The 16,029-nt window shown below is 38.4% G+C and overlaps 1 protein-coding gene across 11 annotated transcripts in view; it reads right to left on the bottom strand.

Moving 5' to 3' along the window:
- FOCAD (focadhesin) overlaps positions 1-16,029 on the bottom strand; it is a 313,993-nt gene that overhangs the window by 41,824 nt on the left and 256,140 nt on the right. For all 11 annotated transcript variants that reach the window (XR_009519883.1, XM_060014801.1, XM_060014800.1 and 8 more), the window contains 6 exons: positions 12,898-13,045; positions 10,900-11,019; positions 9,241-9,363; positions 2,959-3,036; positions 2,210-2,281; positions 798-900 (listed from right to left, as the gene is read on the bottom strand). Coding sequence is in view for 10 of the 11 variants with exons in the window: in XM_060014801.1 (XP_059870784.1) it covers positions 798-900; positions 2,210-2,281; positions 2,959-3,036; positions 9,241-9,363; positions 10,900-11,019; positions 12,898-13,045 (644 nt within the window). In the remaining variant the exon portion in view is untranslated. The remainder of the gene's footprint in view (positions 1-797; positions 901-2,209; positions 2,282-2,958; positions 3,037-9,240; positions 9,364-10,899; positions 11,020-12,897; positions 13,046-16,029) is intronic.

Here is a 16,029-nt window from a genome sequence, read left to right as displayed (position 1 = left end):
GGTACCTAAACCTCCCTGGCATGAGTCCAAGAGAGCCAGTGGTCAAAATTCTATAAAGAGCAAGGAGTAGCCATAGGTCCCAGTGCATTACAGTGATGCCTTCCCCGGAAGATCTCCAAGTACACACATAAGTTAAGCATGTGGGAACTGCAAATATTTTTATTGCTTTTATTAAAAAGCTGGAAATAGAAAAAGCCTTGTTACATTACGACCTAGGATTTTAATTCCAAGGCCAAGGAGATATACATCTTTAAGAGTACTTACCCAATTATTTTCTCAAAACCAGGAGCCAGAAGAATTCCAGCCATATATGAAGAGTTTTTTAATGAAATATGAATATTATACAAACTATGATTACATCTAGTAAAATAAAAAGAACTCTGTTCCAAGCTTCAAGGGTCTGATTCCTAGTTTCTGAATTTCTCATTAAGCTTGTACCTAAGTCATGTGATCTTTCTGAGCCTCGGGTTCTCCATTTGTAAAATATGGGGTTAGACTCAATGTCTAAACCGATCTCCAAGGAAGGCAGAGAGAAAGAGTGAAAAGAGCATGGGCTTTGGTGGCCGACAGATCTTAGTTCAAACCGCATGTTTACCATTTACTGCTATGTGACCCTGGGCAAGTCAGGAGACCTCTCCACAGTCCATTTTCCTCTGATGTAAAAGAGGGACAGTAATATCCACCACCGATATTACTGTGCTTGGGTAGCTGTGAAAATTAACTCTCTTAACAAAGCACATTGCCCCACGTCAGCAATCCCTCCTTCCAGCTCCAGTGTTCTATGACTCCAGTCTTACCCGAGGTTCTACTTTGATTTGAGGACAGAGTAGACAGATGAAGATGTCCTAGAAGCCAGATTGCATTTGACTGAAGACCAATCACCCCAGACACACTGATGACCTATAAATGAAATGTAACAGTTCAATGATGGGGCAAGATCCAAATTCTATTCAATACAAGGCCACTCACAGGAGGTCACTAATCTTTTATGAGGTGGTGGCTTGGCTGGTAATGAGATATACAAGATGTACTATCAACTGTCTAGTATACTAAACGTGGGACATAGAGGTGATCAACAAGTGTTGCTGAATGAATAAATGAATGAATGAATCTATCAGTCATGATGGAATGTACCAGTGGTTGTCTCAGTTTTCACTGAGTCAGACTGGTCTAAAGGAATTTTCAAAAAGTGAGAAAAGAAAATCCAAAAAGTAAAAAGAGGCGATTGTTGCTTAACACTAAAGTACCTTTAAAAGTAGAAGGAGATACTATTTTGTTCTCTTCTTTGAATAATGCTTTATTACTGTTTTATCATTCATAATAAGATTTTTTAAATAATAGTTTTCATTTATAGATTTTCCCCCAAGTTACAGCAACTTATGTTTCAGTAGAATTTTTTTTGGAGAATATTCATATTCATACATGCAAAAGAGAGTTTCTTCTGTTCAGAAATTTGTTTGCTTTTAAAACCATGAATTCCTAAAACTTCTTTATGTGGTGAGTATTATAACCAGCTATATTTTGCAAGAATGAAAACAAGTATGCTAAGTGAAAAGCCTAGGATACAAAGTTCTACATATGATAAGAATACAACTATGCAGAGAAAATAAGAATGCTTAAAAAGAAATATGACCAAATATTAGTAGCAGCTGCTTCAGGTTGGGAGGAACATCACTGATATTTTTTCAGCTTCTTTCATCCTGTAATTTTAAGTTTATTCAATGAACATCATGATTTTTTAAAAATAAAAATCTGAAAATATAAAATCATTTCTCAGTAGATGGACATGTTTATTCTTTAGACAAGGAGAATGCTGACCATAATTTACCCAAATACTTTTACCAGTGACATCTGAACTAGTGCCTCTTGACCATTCTGCTTAGATATATGCCCTGCCCTTTGACTGTCTTCCACTTTTCCTTGTCTGGAGGGCCTGACATTCTTTGCAAGGTCAGGTTTTAATTTTTAAGAGAAACCAGTGCCAACTTAACTCAAAAATGCCAGCTTTCTTTTTTTCCAGAGGTGGTGTGTGTTGATCAGCAAATTATGCAGGGCCATAAGCCATGCTCCAATGACCCTTGAACTCACCATGAATAACCAGAGATTTTCCCATTGTCTAAGTAAAACAGTTTATATCATGAAAAAGAAAAAAGACCACAAAGGGGAATACCTGTTTTCCCACTCAACAGTCTGAAATTCCCCTTCTCACCTGAGTTAAAGTTCTAATGACTTCATTAAGTCTGCCTTGAAAATGAGAGGACTGGATGGCTTCTGACTTCAGCTGAAAGAAAAAGGAGAAACACCCATCCCGCATCCCCCCAGAAGTAAATAATGATATTCCCAGTGTATGAGTTACCATCATCTAAGCTGTGAAATAATTTATCATTATATCCTTATATTTCAAAAACAAAAGCTGTGAGCTCCTTGAAGGCAGTGCCCATGCTTTATGAAATCACTGATTTCCTAGCACCAGTTCAGTGTGGCATGTAGCAGTCACGTAATAAACCTTTACTGTATGAACAAAGGAACACCTTAGAATTACTTCTAAATTTACATATACATATGCCCACTACACAAAAAAATTTAAAGTGAAAGCATAATTACATAGGTATAAACTTAAACATCACAGATGCAAAATGGAGTTTCTTATGAATGGCTTTTTAAATTTCTTAGGATCCAATCACTTTTCTCATTCAGAGAATTTTGCAGAAAGTAGATAAGTTGACTAGGTTTAATTCCTACAAACCAAATAAAATAAGGAACATATCTCTATAGAAAGAATTCCTGACCAAGAGCAATTTTCCATATATAAAGGCATTAGAAAGCCCACTGTAAACAATACCATGGTCATATATTGTTCTTTCCTTAGCATACTGAGATATTGGGTATTCTTTTCTTGCTGTGACTATGTACACATTTAGGTTTCTTCCCCCACCCACCCCCCCTTTTTTTTTTTACCTGCATTACATCCCCTTCAGAGCCTACCAAGGCCACCATGCCATGAAGAGCTGCCAAACACAGCATTGTGGAGGTGCCCTGAAAACAAAGCATCAGAATATGTCAAGAGGGAAACAGTCCTTGGGTTGGAAGTGGATAAAAATTATATCAAAGAAAAACAACTGGCCAAAATGGTACTAAATTTGTAGGGTCAACACAACCTGTGTCACTGAACTGAGAATGGCAGCAGACTTGAATAAAGTAACAGGTTAAAGTTGTTAGATTCTAGGTGGTTTCTTGTCATTTTTTTATTTTTCAAAACCACTGTGTTGTTTTAAAATTAACACACTGACAAAATAGCCAGTTAAAAAACAAAACTATAATGCTTAACAGGATCTATCATTTATAAGGCATTAAAAATACATGTGTCTCCTGGGGGAGATTGGTTTAAGATGGCGGAGTAGAAGGAAGTGCGCTCACTCCCTCTTGTGAGAACACCAAAATAGTAACTAACTGCTGAACAGTCATTGACAGGAAGATATTGGAACTCACCAAAAAAAGATACCCCACATCCAAAGACAAAGGAGAAGCTGCAATGAGATGGTAGGAGGCGTGCAATCACAATAAAATCAGATCCTGTAACTGCTGGGTGGGTGACTCACAAACTGGAGAACAATTATAACACAGCAGTCCACCCACTGGAGTGAAGTTTCTGAGCCCCACGTCAGGCTTCCCAACCTGGTCTGGCAACGGGAGGAGGAATTCCCAGAGAATCAGACTTTGAAGGCTAGTGGGATTTCATTGCAGGACTTCGACAGGACTGGGGGAAACAGAGACTCCACTCTTGGAGGGCACACACAAAGTATTGTGCGCATCAGGACCCAGGGGAAGGAGCAGTGACCCCATAGGAGACTGAACCACACCTAACAGCTAGTGTTGGAGAGTCTCCTGCAGAGGCGGGGGGTGGCTGTGGCTCACCATGGGGACAAGGACACTGGCAGCAGAAGTTCTGGGAAGTACTCCTTGGCGTGAGCCCTTTCAGATCCACCATTAGCCCCACCAAAGAGCCTGTAGCCTCCAGCGCTGGGTAACCTCAGGCCAAACAACCAACAAGGAGGGAACTCAGCCCCACCCAACAGCAGACAACCGGATTAAAGTTTTACTGAGCTCTGCCACCAGAGCAACACCCAGCTCTACCCACCACCAGTCCCTCCCATCAGGAAGCTGGCACAAGCCTCTTAGAAAGCCTCATCCACCAGAGGGCAGACAGTAGAAGCAAGAAGAACTACAATCCTGCAACCTGTGGAACGAAAACCACATTCACAGAATGATAGACAAAATAAAAAGGCAGAGGACTATGTACCAGATGAAGGAACAAGATAAAACCCCAGAAAAACAACTAAATGAAGGGGAGAACGGTAACCTTCCAGGAAAAGAATTCAGAATAATGATAGTGAAGATGATCCAGGACCTCGGAAAAAGAATGGAGGCAAAAATCGAGAACATGCAAGAAATGTTTAACAAAGACCTAGGAGAATTAAAGAACAAACACCTAGAAGAATTAAAGAATAAGCAAACAGAGATGAACAATACAATAACTGAAATTAAAACTACACTAGAAGGAATCAATAGCAGAATAACTGAGGCAGAAAAACGGATAAGTGACCTGGAAGATAGATTGCTGGAATTCACTGCTGCAGAACAGAAGAAAGAAGAAAGAATGAAAAAATGAAGAAAACCTAAGAGACGTCTGGGCCAACATTAAATGGACCAACATTCGCATTACAGGGGTCCCAGAAGGAGAAGAGAGAGAGAAAGAACCCGAGAAAATATCTGAAGAGATTATAGTCAAAAACTTCCCTAACATGGGAAAGGAAATAGACACCCAAGTCCAGAAAGCACAGAGAATCCCAGGCAGGATAAACCCAAGGAGAAACATGCCGAGACACATAGTAATCAAATGGACAAAAATTAAAGAAAAAGAAAAATTATTAAAAGTGACAAGGGAAAAACGACAAATAACATACAAGGGAACCCCCATGAGGTAAACAGCTGATTTCTCAGCAGAAACTCTACAAGCCAGAAGGGAGTGGCATGATATATTTAAAGAGATGAAAGGGAAGAAACTACAACCAAGATTACTATACCCAGCAAGGATCTCATTCAGATTCGACAGAGAAATCAAAAGCTTTACAGACAAACAAAAGCTAAGAGAATTCAGCACCACCAAACCAGCTCTACAACAAATGCTAAAGGAACTTCTCTAACTTCTCTAAGCAGTGTTTCTTGGGAAACACAAGAGACAAAAGGACCTACAAAGACAGACCCTAAACAATTAAGAAAATGGTAATAGGAACATACATATCAACAATTACCTTAAATGTGAATTGATTAAATGCTCCAACCAAAAGACACAGCCTTGCTGAATGGACACAAAAGCACAACCCGTATATATACTGTCTACAAGAGACCCACTTCAGACCTAGGGACACATACAGACTGAAAGTAAGGGGATGGAAAAAGATATCCCATGCAAATGGAAATCAAAAGAGAGCTGGAGTGGCAATACTTATATCAGATAAAATAGACTTTAAAATAAAGACTGTTGCAAGAGACAAGGAAGGACACTACATACTGATCAAGGGATCGATCCAAGAAAAGATATAACAATTATAAATATATATGCACCCAACATAGGACCACCTCAAAAGATAAGGCAAATGCTAACAGCCATAAAAGGAGAAATTGACAGTAACAGAATAATAGAGGGGGACTTTAACACCTCACTTACACCAATGGACAGATCACCCAGACAGAAAATTAATAAGGAAACACAAGCTTTAAATGTCACAATAGACCAGATAGATTTAAGCGATATTTATAGGACATTCCATCTACATGGAATGGAATGTAATCTGTACATTCCAGATTACACTTTCTTCTCAAGTGCACACAGAACATTCTCCAGGGGAGATCACATCTTGGGTCACAAATGAAGCCTCAGTAAATTTAAGAAAATAGAAATCATATCAAGCATCTTTTCCAACCAAAACGCTGAGATTAGAAACAAATTACAGGGAAAAAAACATAAAACACACAAACACATGGAGGCTAAACAATACGTTACAAAATAACCAAGAGATCATTGAAGAAATCAAAGAGGAAATCAAAAATACCTAGAGACAAATAACAACGAAAACACGACAATCCAAAACCTATGGGATGCAGCAAAAGCAGTTCTAAGAGGGAAGTTTATAGCTATACAATCCTACCTCAAGAGACAAGAAACATCTCAAACAAACAGTCTAAACTTACACTTAAAGGAACTAGAGAAAGAGGAACAAACAAAACCCAAAGTTAGTAGAGGAAAGAAATCATGAAGATTAGATCAGAAATAACTGAAAAAGAAATGAAGGAAACAATAGCAAAGATCAATAAAACTAAAAGCTGGTTATTTGAGAAGATAAAAAAAATTGATAAACCTTTAGCCCGACCCATCAAGAAAAAGAGGGAGAGGACTCAAATCAATAAAATCAGAAATGAAAAAGGAGAAGTTACAATGGACACTGCAGAAATACCAAGCACCAGAAGAGACTACTACAAGCAACTCTATGCCAATAAAATGGACAACCTGGAAGAAATGGACAAATTCTAAGAAAGGTATAACCTTCCAAGACTGAACCAGGAAGAAATAGAAAATATGAACAGACCAATCACAAGGAATGAAATTGAAACTGTGATTAAAAATCTTCCAACAAACAAAAGTCCAGGACCAGATGACTTCACAGGTGAATTCTATCAAACATTTAGAGAAGAGCTAACACTCATCCTTCTCAAACGCTTCCAAAAAATTGCAGAGGAAGGAACACTACTAAACTCATTCTACGAGGCCACCATCACCCTGTTACCAAAACCAGGCAAAGATACTACAAAAAAAGAAAATTACAGACCAATATCACTGATGAATATAGATGCAAAAATCCTCAACAAAGTATTAGCAAACAGAATCCAGCAGCACATGAAAAGGATCATACATCATGATCAAGTGGGATTTATCCCAAGGATGAAAGGATTCTTCAATATAGGCAAATCAATGTGATACACCATATTAACAAATGGAAGAATAAAAACCATATATTTTTATGTTTTTCAAGTCCTAGCCACGGCAATCAGAGAAGAAAAAGAAATAAAAGGAATACAAATTGGAAAAGAAGAAGTAAAACTGTCACTCTTTTCAGATGTCACAATACTATACACAGATAATCCTAAAGATGCCACCAAAAAACTAGAGCTAATCAATGAATTTGGTAAAGTTGCAGGATACAAAATTAATACACAGAAATCTCTTGCATTCCTATACATTAACAATGAAAGATCAGAAAGAGAAATTAAGGAAACAATCCCATTCACCACTGCAACAAAAGGAATAAAATACCTAGGAATAAACCTACCTAAGGAGGTAAAAGACCTGTACTCAGAAAACTATAAGACACTGATGAAAGAAATCAAAGATGACACAAACAGATGGAGAGCTATACCATGTTCTTGGATTGGAAGAATCAATATTGCGAAAATGACTATATTACCCAAAGCAATCTACAGATTCAGTGCAATCCCTATCAAATTACCAATGGCATTTTTTACAGAACTAGAACAAAAAATCTTAAAATTTGTATGGAGACACAAAAGACCCCAAATAACCAAAGCAATCTTGAGGGGAAAAAACGGAGCTGGAGGAATCAGACTCTGTGTCTTCAGACTACTACAAAGCTACAGTAATCAAGACAATATGGCACTGGCACAAAAACAGAAATATAGATCAATGGAACAGGATAGAAAGACCAGATATAAACTCACACACCTATGGTCAACTAATCTATGACAAAGGAGGCAAGGATATACAATGGAGAAAAGACAGTCTCTTCAGTAAGTGGTGCTGGCAAAACTGAACAGGTACATGTAAAAGGATGAAATTACAACATTCCCTAACACCATACATAGAAATAAACTCAAAATGGATTAAGGACCTAAATGTAAGACTGGACACTATAAACCTCTCAGAGGAAAACATAGGAAGAACACTCTTTGACATAAATCACAGCAAGATCTTTTTTGACCCACCTCCTAGAGTAATGGAAATAAAAACAAAAATAAGCAAATGGGACCTAATGAAACTTAAAAGCTTCTGTCCAGCAAAGGAATCTATAAATAAGACGAAAAGACAACCCTCAGAATGGGAGAAAATATTTGCAAATGAATCAACATACAAAATATTAATCTCCTAAATATATAAACAGCTCATGCTGCTCAATATTAAAAAAACAAACAACCCAATCAAAAAATGGGCAGAAGACCTAAATGGACATTTCTCTGAAGAAGATATACAGATTGCCAAGAAGCACATGAAAAGCTGCTCAACATCTCTCATTATTAGAGAAATGCAAATCAAAACTACAATGAGGTATCACCTCACACCAGAATGGGCTTCATCAGAAAATCTATAAACAACAAATGCTGGAAATGGTGTGGAGAAAAGGGAACCCTCTTGCACTGTTGGTGGGAATGTAAATTGATATGCCCACTATGGAGAACTATATGGAGGTTCCTTAAAAAACTAAAAGAATTACCATATGACCCAGCAATTCCACTGCCGGGCATATACCCAGGGAAAACCATAATTCAAAAAGACACATGCACCCCAATGTTTACTGCAGCACTATTTACAATAGCCAGGTCATGGAAGCAACCTAAATGCCCATCGACAGACGAATAAAGAAGATGTGGTACAGATATACAATGGAATATTACTGAACCATGAAATGGAACAAAATTGGGTTATTTGTAGTGATGTGGATGGACCTAGAGACTGTCAAACAGAGTGAAATAAGTCAGAAAGAGAAAAACAAATATTGTATATTAATGCATATATGCAGAATATAGAAAAATGGTACAGATGAACTAGTTTGCAGGGCAGAAGTAGAGACACACATGTAGAGGACAAATGTATGTACACCAAGGGGGGAAGCAGGTGGTAGTGGTGGAGGTGGGATGAATTGGGAGATTGTGATGGACATGTATACACTAATATGTATAAAATAGATAACTAATAAGAACCTGCTGTATAAAAAAATAATAATAAAATTAAATTAAAAAGGAAAAAAATGTACATGTGTCTCTTTCATTTGAAATTGCCTATTCTTTTATGGTTAAGCTATATATCTTGGCAGCACCTATAAATGGTCCAATAAAGTAGCTCTTTTTCCTTTATAAAACTATAAAATAACATGCAGGAGGTCCTTCTACCTCTGTTAGAACAACTCTGATCCAGGCAGGGAGCAGTTTGTTGCCCAAGTCTTCAGCTTTTCCATGTCCACACACAGACAAACCATGAACTATGTTTCCTAATGCCAGGGCAAAACCTGAAGTCTGTTAAAAATAAATTAAAAGAAGAGGTAAGAAAAAAAGAAGAATGGCACAGATCAGGAATGTTCATATACAGCAAAACAAGCACATTTAAGGGCTCCCTCTCCTATAGACACATTCTGTTTCCATCTGAAAATCAGAGATTTGCAGATTTTTTAAATCTATACCAGTCTGCAACAGAAACTGCAGTCTAATTGTATGGAATTTGGCTTCAGTAAGTCGTTTATTTTAGGAAAAGAATACTGCACTACTGATTGACTTGGGTCAAACAATCCAAATTCTAAGAAGGAGGTTAGGGTGAAAACACCAAGGTAAATCACCCAAGCCTGGTCAACCCCCAAACAAGAGGAGAAAATATTCTATAATGAGCACAGCATATGCAAACTTCTATATTTTGGTGTTTGCAAAATCTATTCTTTTTTCTCTAATTTTACATTAATTTAATTTAATTTTTTATTGAAGTATAGTTGATTCTCAATGCAAAATCTATTCTGACTGTAAGTGAGCAGGCATACAACCATAAAATAATAATAATACAAAACAGCACAGGCTTAAAACCTGGACTGAATCCTGCAGTAACCCACTATGGCCAATATTAAGACTTTGGAGAAATCTAAAAAACAAAGAACTGAGCAAACAAAATACAAACAGGGAAATTCTAGAGCCTGTGTGATCAGAGGGAACATTTTTGTTTCAATTTTTTAAAATTATGGTAAAATACACATAACATAAAATTTACCATCTTAACCATTTTTAAGTGTACAGTTCAGTGGTATGAAGTACATTCATAATGCTGTGCAACCATCACTCCCATCCATCTTTAGAACTCTTTTCATCTTGCAAAACTGAAATTCTGTACCCATTAAACAATAATTCCCCATTCCCCCTCCCTCAGCCCCTGGCAATCACCATTCCACTTTCTGTCTCTATGCTTTTGACTGCTCTAAATACCTCATATAAACAGAATCATACAGTGTTTGTCTTTTTGTGACGGGCCTATTTCACTTAGCATAACGTCCTAGAGGTTATCCATGTCATAGTGTATGTCAGAATTTTCTTCCTTTTGAAGGTTGACTAATATTTCAGAGGGAATATTTTAAGGGTATTTCATTTAAATTGCAGGAATCTAAATTTTCTTATATATTTAGTCATGAGCAGAGTTTCTCTGCCTTGAACTTGCTGAGGCTTTACTCTATCAGATTACTCTATGTATTCCTATCGTTACGAATTTTTGTTTCTAGCCTTACATAACTCTTATATTCCCTAGCCACGTGTTTTAAGATTTTATAAATACAGAGCAATAGCTGGAGAGCCAGTAAAGACTTTTGTACTCAGACCAAAAAAGAAAAAATGCCTATAGGGGATAAAGAGAGAAAAAGATGTCTGTGGATACTGGCTATAGCTGTGGACAAGACAAGAGTTAGAAGTTCCTCAGTTCCGGGCACAAACCATACCACATTATAGTCTAATTCAGAGTAAATTAGAATTAAGACTTAGCAGCAGCCTGAGACCCACTGAGAAATAACCAGAAATTCCAACCTGCTGGTTGTTCTCCACCAACAGTCGAAGCTTATTCATAATATCTTCAGCCTCTACAGCCTCAATAATTCCGGCACTGAATGCAGATGTACATACACAGCTGAGGGTATAGGCAAGGACCTGAGAAGAAAAGACAAGAGAAACACGTGTTTTCATGAGGGGAAATAAAAGAACACGGTTTAGTTGACACGAATATTTTGTCAAACTTATCCCTGGCATAAGGTTTGGATTCGAGTATACCCACTATAGACGGGGCATTGTTTTGCTGCCTAACTTATATTTCATAACAATATTATGAGATGGGGGTCATTATGGCTACTTTCTGGATAAAATCTTTGAGGCTCAATTACACATAGCTAGCAAGTGACAGAGGCGAGATTCAAACCTGGGTCTTTAGACGCTAAATCAAAAAGTTCCCTCAACAGTAGAAGTAGATTTTCATCACCAGTGGATACTACTAATGGCCATGTGCTCTGATCCAAGGCCAAACTGGAGAGGAAATTCAAAAGCAGTGAAACGCTGCTACATGAAGATTCCCTAGTAGAAGTAGTGGAGCATGACGGACGAGAAAGGTGGGTTTTAGAGTCGGATAAATTGTGTAAAATAGGGATAATACTACTCACTTCAGAGCACGAGTGTGATTTTAATAAGCAAATGAATAAATAAATAGATGAATAAATGAACAAATTATAAATTTTTTTTAATGTTGGGAGTAGAAACAATACTTGAGTGTATATCCCAAATTGACCACTGACTGGCTAAGTAACTTTAAGCAAGTCACTCCAACTATTTGAGCTTCCATTTTGTCGAAATCAAGGTTATTCATCCCTCCCTGCTACCTTGCATTTTCATGATGAATCCCTTCCTCACAAAGATGCTGTTAAGACAAAGTAGAAATGTTCAACTCCTCACACTGATTGATAACAGCATGAAAAAAAGAGGCAGTTTCTAAGGTAGAAATTGGATAATAAAAATCAGAGGGGAGGAACAACCGAAATTGCTTGCTCGAGGCCTTCTAAATCAAACCATCAAGGCAGACAGATGCATCAATTATAAAAACCTTGCTTTCATTTATTAATCAAATTGCTCCGTGGTTGTAACATTTTCTCCTTCGGCTTAAAAAAAAAAAGTACTTTCCAACTGTGCTCTGCACTGCTTTAAAAATGGAAATGTGGTGCATGTCTTAGAACAAAACTGCAACCCTCTGTGCCCCAAAGAAATTCACTGATTCAACAAGTCCTATTGCTGAAAGCAGAGGAGCTGAGCAGGGAAACACAGCAGCCATTATGTGCTCATCAATAGCTCGTGGGCAGGCCGGGGGAAAATAGGATCTGCTCTAATGAGACGGAGAATCTAGTGAGGCCAAGAGGTCGGCCCAGGCTCCTCCCAGAGAGAAGAGCCCTGCAGCGGCGCGGCTTCACCTGGGCTCACAGACACACAGGCCTCAGATGTCCTGCTCGACCCAGTCAACACACAGACCAGAGCCCAGGATCCCAATTCTGCATATTTTTACACCATCACAGAAAAATCTTTTCATTAAGTGTGGTGAAGGGAATTTCCTCAATAATTTTTCATGCTTAACTGACATTAAAAAAAATCAAATGCCTTTTCGATCCTCAGTTTCTTAAGCTTATTCCTGGCCATTTCTTAAAGTTATACTTGGATGGAGGCTAATTCTAAAAAATCTCCATTTAACCTTCCTCCAGAAATTGCAGCTCTTCTTAGAAACTGCCTTCTAGTGATACTGAGTCAGGTTTTTGTATTCACTAAAGGCTCTTACATGCCACATGTAAGTCTAACTTGATTTAAATAGCTGCACTATTTGAAAACCTTATGATCTAATGTAGGTTGTTTGCCACTCAGATTTTCTCCTTAGCCCAGCTGAAATTGAGGAAGGATTTAATTTCAGAGTTACCAAAACAGGAGAAGTAGAAAATAAGCAGCAAGAGGAAAACAAAAGCCAGCAGAGGGAAGGAAACTGGAACGTTGGTCTCCTACCTCCTGAAAGGTTCTGCTCTGGCCCCCGCTGTCATCTAGGTACACGGAGAGCTTCCGAAGCGAGGCTGCCACATGAACTCGCGACTCTGTTCGGCTGCTGTGGCTCATGAGGGACAGGACAAGTCCAACTCCCAGTACACAGCCCGTGCTTGGATGCCAAAAAAAGATGAGGAGTGAAAATCGTAAGAAATCCACGCCATTGCTCTTCACTTATCATGGGAGTTACCAGTGCTCTACAACCCGAGGTAAGATGGCTGGATTCTAATTCTGCTGCCTGGTGTACAGGTGTATTCCATGACCAACGCCCCCCCCCCCCCAATCAAAATGTGTCCGTGGCCCATGCCAGTGCTATGTACCCAATGGAGAAAACAAATAAATACATGAAATAGTTTGACAAACTCTGTAAGAGAAGGAGGCGTAAAAATTAGTCAAACCAGTTCTATCTCTGCACTTAGAGAAATGCCGTGGTCCTCTCTCCACTGACTGCCCCCCCCAATCATGCTGAGTGCACTATGATTAACTGCATAAAGACAGAAAAGCCTAAATTTCAGGATATGAGCTGAGGCCATCTGATTAATAACGGGGGGAGGAGGGGCAGATAAATGCAAGGCATAATTACGAGGTACTGCTAAGTGCTTCATGTTTCCTAGTCAACTTCAACAAGTGGAATTTCTGTCTCAAAGAAACTGTGTATTTGTCTGTGCACAATGACATTAATCCTCTTCTCCCCTCTGATCCCTCCGAGTACCACTGGGTCAGAAGAGAAAATGGACAAATGACAGGCTTGTCAAAAGTTACCCCATGTGACAATTCAATTGGAATCTTGGGCTTTGTGCCCCAGTTCTCCTGAAAGAATACATATCCATTTAAAGAAAAGAATTGTTCTCCCAGAAAACTTCTAGTTCGTGTGATAAGATAAATGTGGCTTGGGGGTAATTTTTTACTCTTTTGAAAAAGTTTTTATCATCATTGTTGTTTTTCAAGTTGAGGAAATGCTGACTTTTTCAGAAATCATCCTCACTCTGGTTTGGCTTGCCTCTCTTCCTGATATCTACTGCTTAAGAAGACATTCCAGGGCATTTCTCCAATAACATATTTCAATGCCCGTATGTTATGTCATTTTGCTCTTATATAGCATCTATCGCTTTGGCTGGCGTCAAGACCTTCACATAGTTTCCTGAACATGTTAGTTACTTCCCCTGACACCTCTGTGCCAGCGGAGCTTCCACATCCGATAAGAGATGCCCAAGAGGATGGACAGGCTACAGGATTTGCTCAAGGTCATGCAGAGAGTTTCCAGCAGAGCATGGACAGAAGACAGGGTTTTTTCATTTCCAACCTTCTGTTCCAACTGCCAAACCCAGGCCCCTCCCGGCACCCTGTGTGATGCCATGATGGAATGATTATGAGAAGGCAACATGTCTCAGGTGTGTTTTCCTAGGTTCTATTGCACAACGATCTGGCATTAGAAAATCCTTTGTCAGGAAGCTACTGCAGCACTAATCCAAGTCAGGCAGAACTGCTGTTCCTGCTTACAGGAACTTAACAACCAGCTCAACTAGCATAATGCATATTTCAATGAGTTAAATCAGCATCTAACATCTGAACACTGTGTGCTTTTGAGACAAATCACATTTCTGAAAGAGGAAAGGCTGCTGCTGATTAGAATGGATTTAAAGTCTTTGTTTTCATTTAGACTCTACAGGAAAGGTTTTTTTTGGCCATCTTTCTATATTGATGCATATGAAAACCTGAAATCAGACCAAAGATATAGTTAGACAAATATCATTTAATACTTTAAAATTTAACTTTTGCTCCCTCTTTAATTATGTAACTGCTATTTATGCTTAGGATTTCAAATGTTACTTCCTCAGGGATACCTGCCCTGGCCCAGCAGGGAACCTCCTTAATATTTTCCCATAGTACCTTGTACTAATTTACTTCAGACAATTTTAATGATACACTCTGATGAAGATTATCTGGGAGCTGATTTGATTACTGACCACATCCTTCACTAGCTTGCAAGCTCCATGAGGGTAGGTACCTTTTCTGTTTTTTCCTCACTACAGTATTTGTGGCACCTAGTAACACTGCTTGACAGGGAGAGGCATTCAACCAACATTTACTGAACGCTGAAGAACTGACCAAATTCTCTTTAGTTTCAAGAGAATCTAAAGTGGAGAGAAAAATCTATAGGGGGGAACTCCCCCCCAAAAAAAACCCAAGGCTTGATTTTCATGTTCAGTTGGAGGCAAAATTTATGAGTGGTAAAATTCACTGAATATATCATCCAAGATTCAATCAAGAAGACTCGATTTCTATTTTTTGCCTGACTAATTTAAGAAAGAGGTGTCAGGTTTATGAGGCAAAAAGATTCTTCTCAAAGCTCACTTAACTACTGGGGTTCATCTTCTTCAAATAATAGGTCTTGCTTTTCTGGCTATCTGGGCACACAAAAATCTCTATCCCCTGGACTGAAGCTCCTCTTTCACCATCTCAAGGCACATGGGCACAAAGGTCTAGAAAAAGACATCCCGGTTTCTAGTTTACATTTACCTAAAAAATATCACAGCAGAATTATTCTTGGGCAAGGTTAACAGTCACTAACGATTCTATTCATTTGGTTATTAGCTGACTGTTATGATATACGAATATATAGTCTAACTAAGTACATATGGGTGCCAACAAAAATACGTTAGATTGTGTGCATCTATTGACCATCTGAACTGTTTCCTTCTACTTTGTCTCATTTGTTCCAGCATGTACCAAGAAGGTAGTCCTAAAGCTTCATTCCTGATGTTCCCTGCTGACTTCCAAATCTTCTACATTTTAATGTGTGTATCTTTTGTCCTAAGTCTTAAAGATTCTTCTAGGGGCTTAGTTCAGCATTTCTACACATTTCCCTCATTCTAGCTTCACTGTTCTACCAGCCCTAAACCAAGAATAACTTGGGCAGAGATAGCTTTCACATCTTTCTGTCCACTGAAGACAAAAAGGACTTAAGTGTTGGTGTCCTGAACAGATGAAATAAATTGTGTTAGATATAAAATTGAGGTTTGGGAATTGCTAACATAAATCTCCTAGAAGAATACTAACAAATGATAAAGAGGATGATATGCCCCATTATGTCAT

The sequence above is a fragment of the Delphinus delphis genome, chromosome 6 (assembly GCF_949987515.2).
Source record: "Delphinus delphis chromosome 6, mDelDel1.2, whole genome shotgun sequence".
In the NCBI taxonomy this organism is placed as follows: Eukaryota; Metazoa; Chordata; class Mammalia; order Artiodactyla; family Delphinidae; genus Delphinus; species Delphinus delphis.
This window is presented reverse-complemented; position numbering and strand designations above follow the sequence as displayed.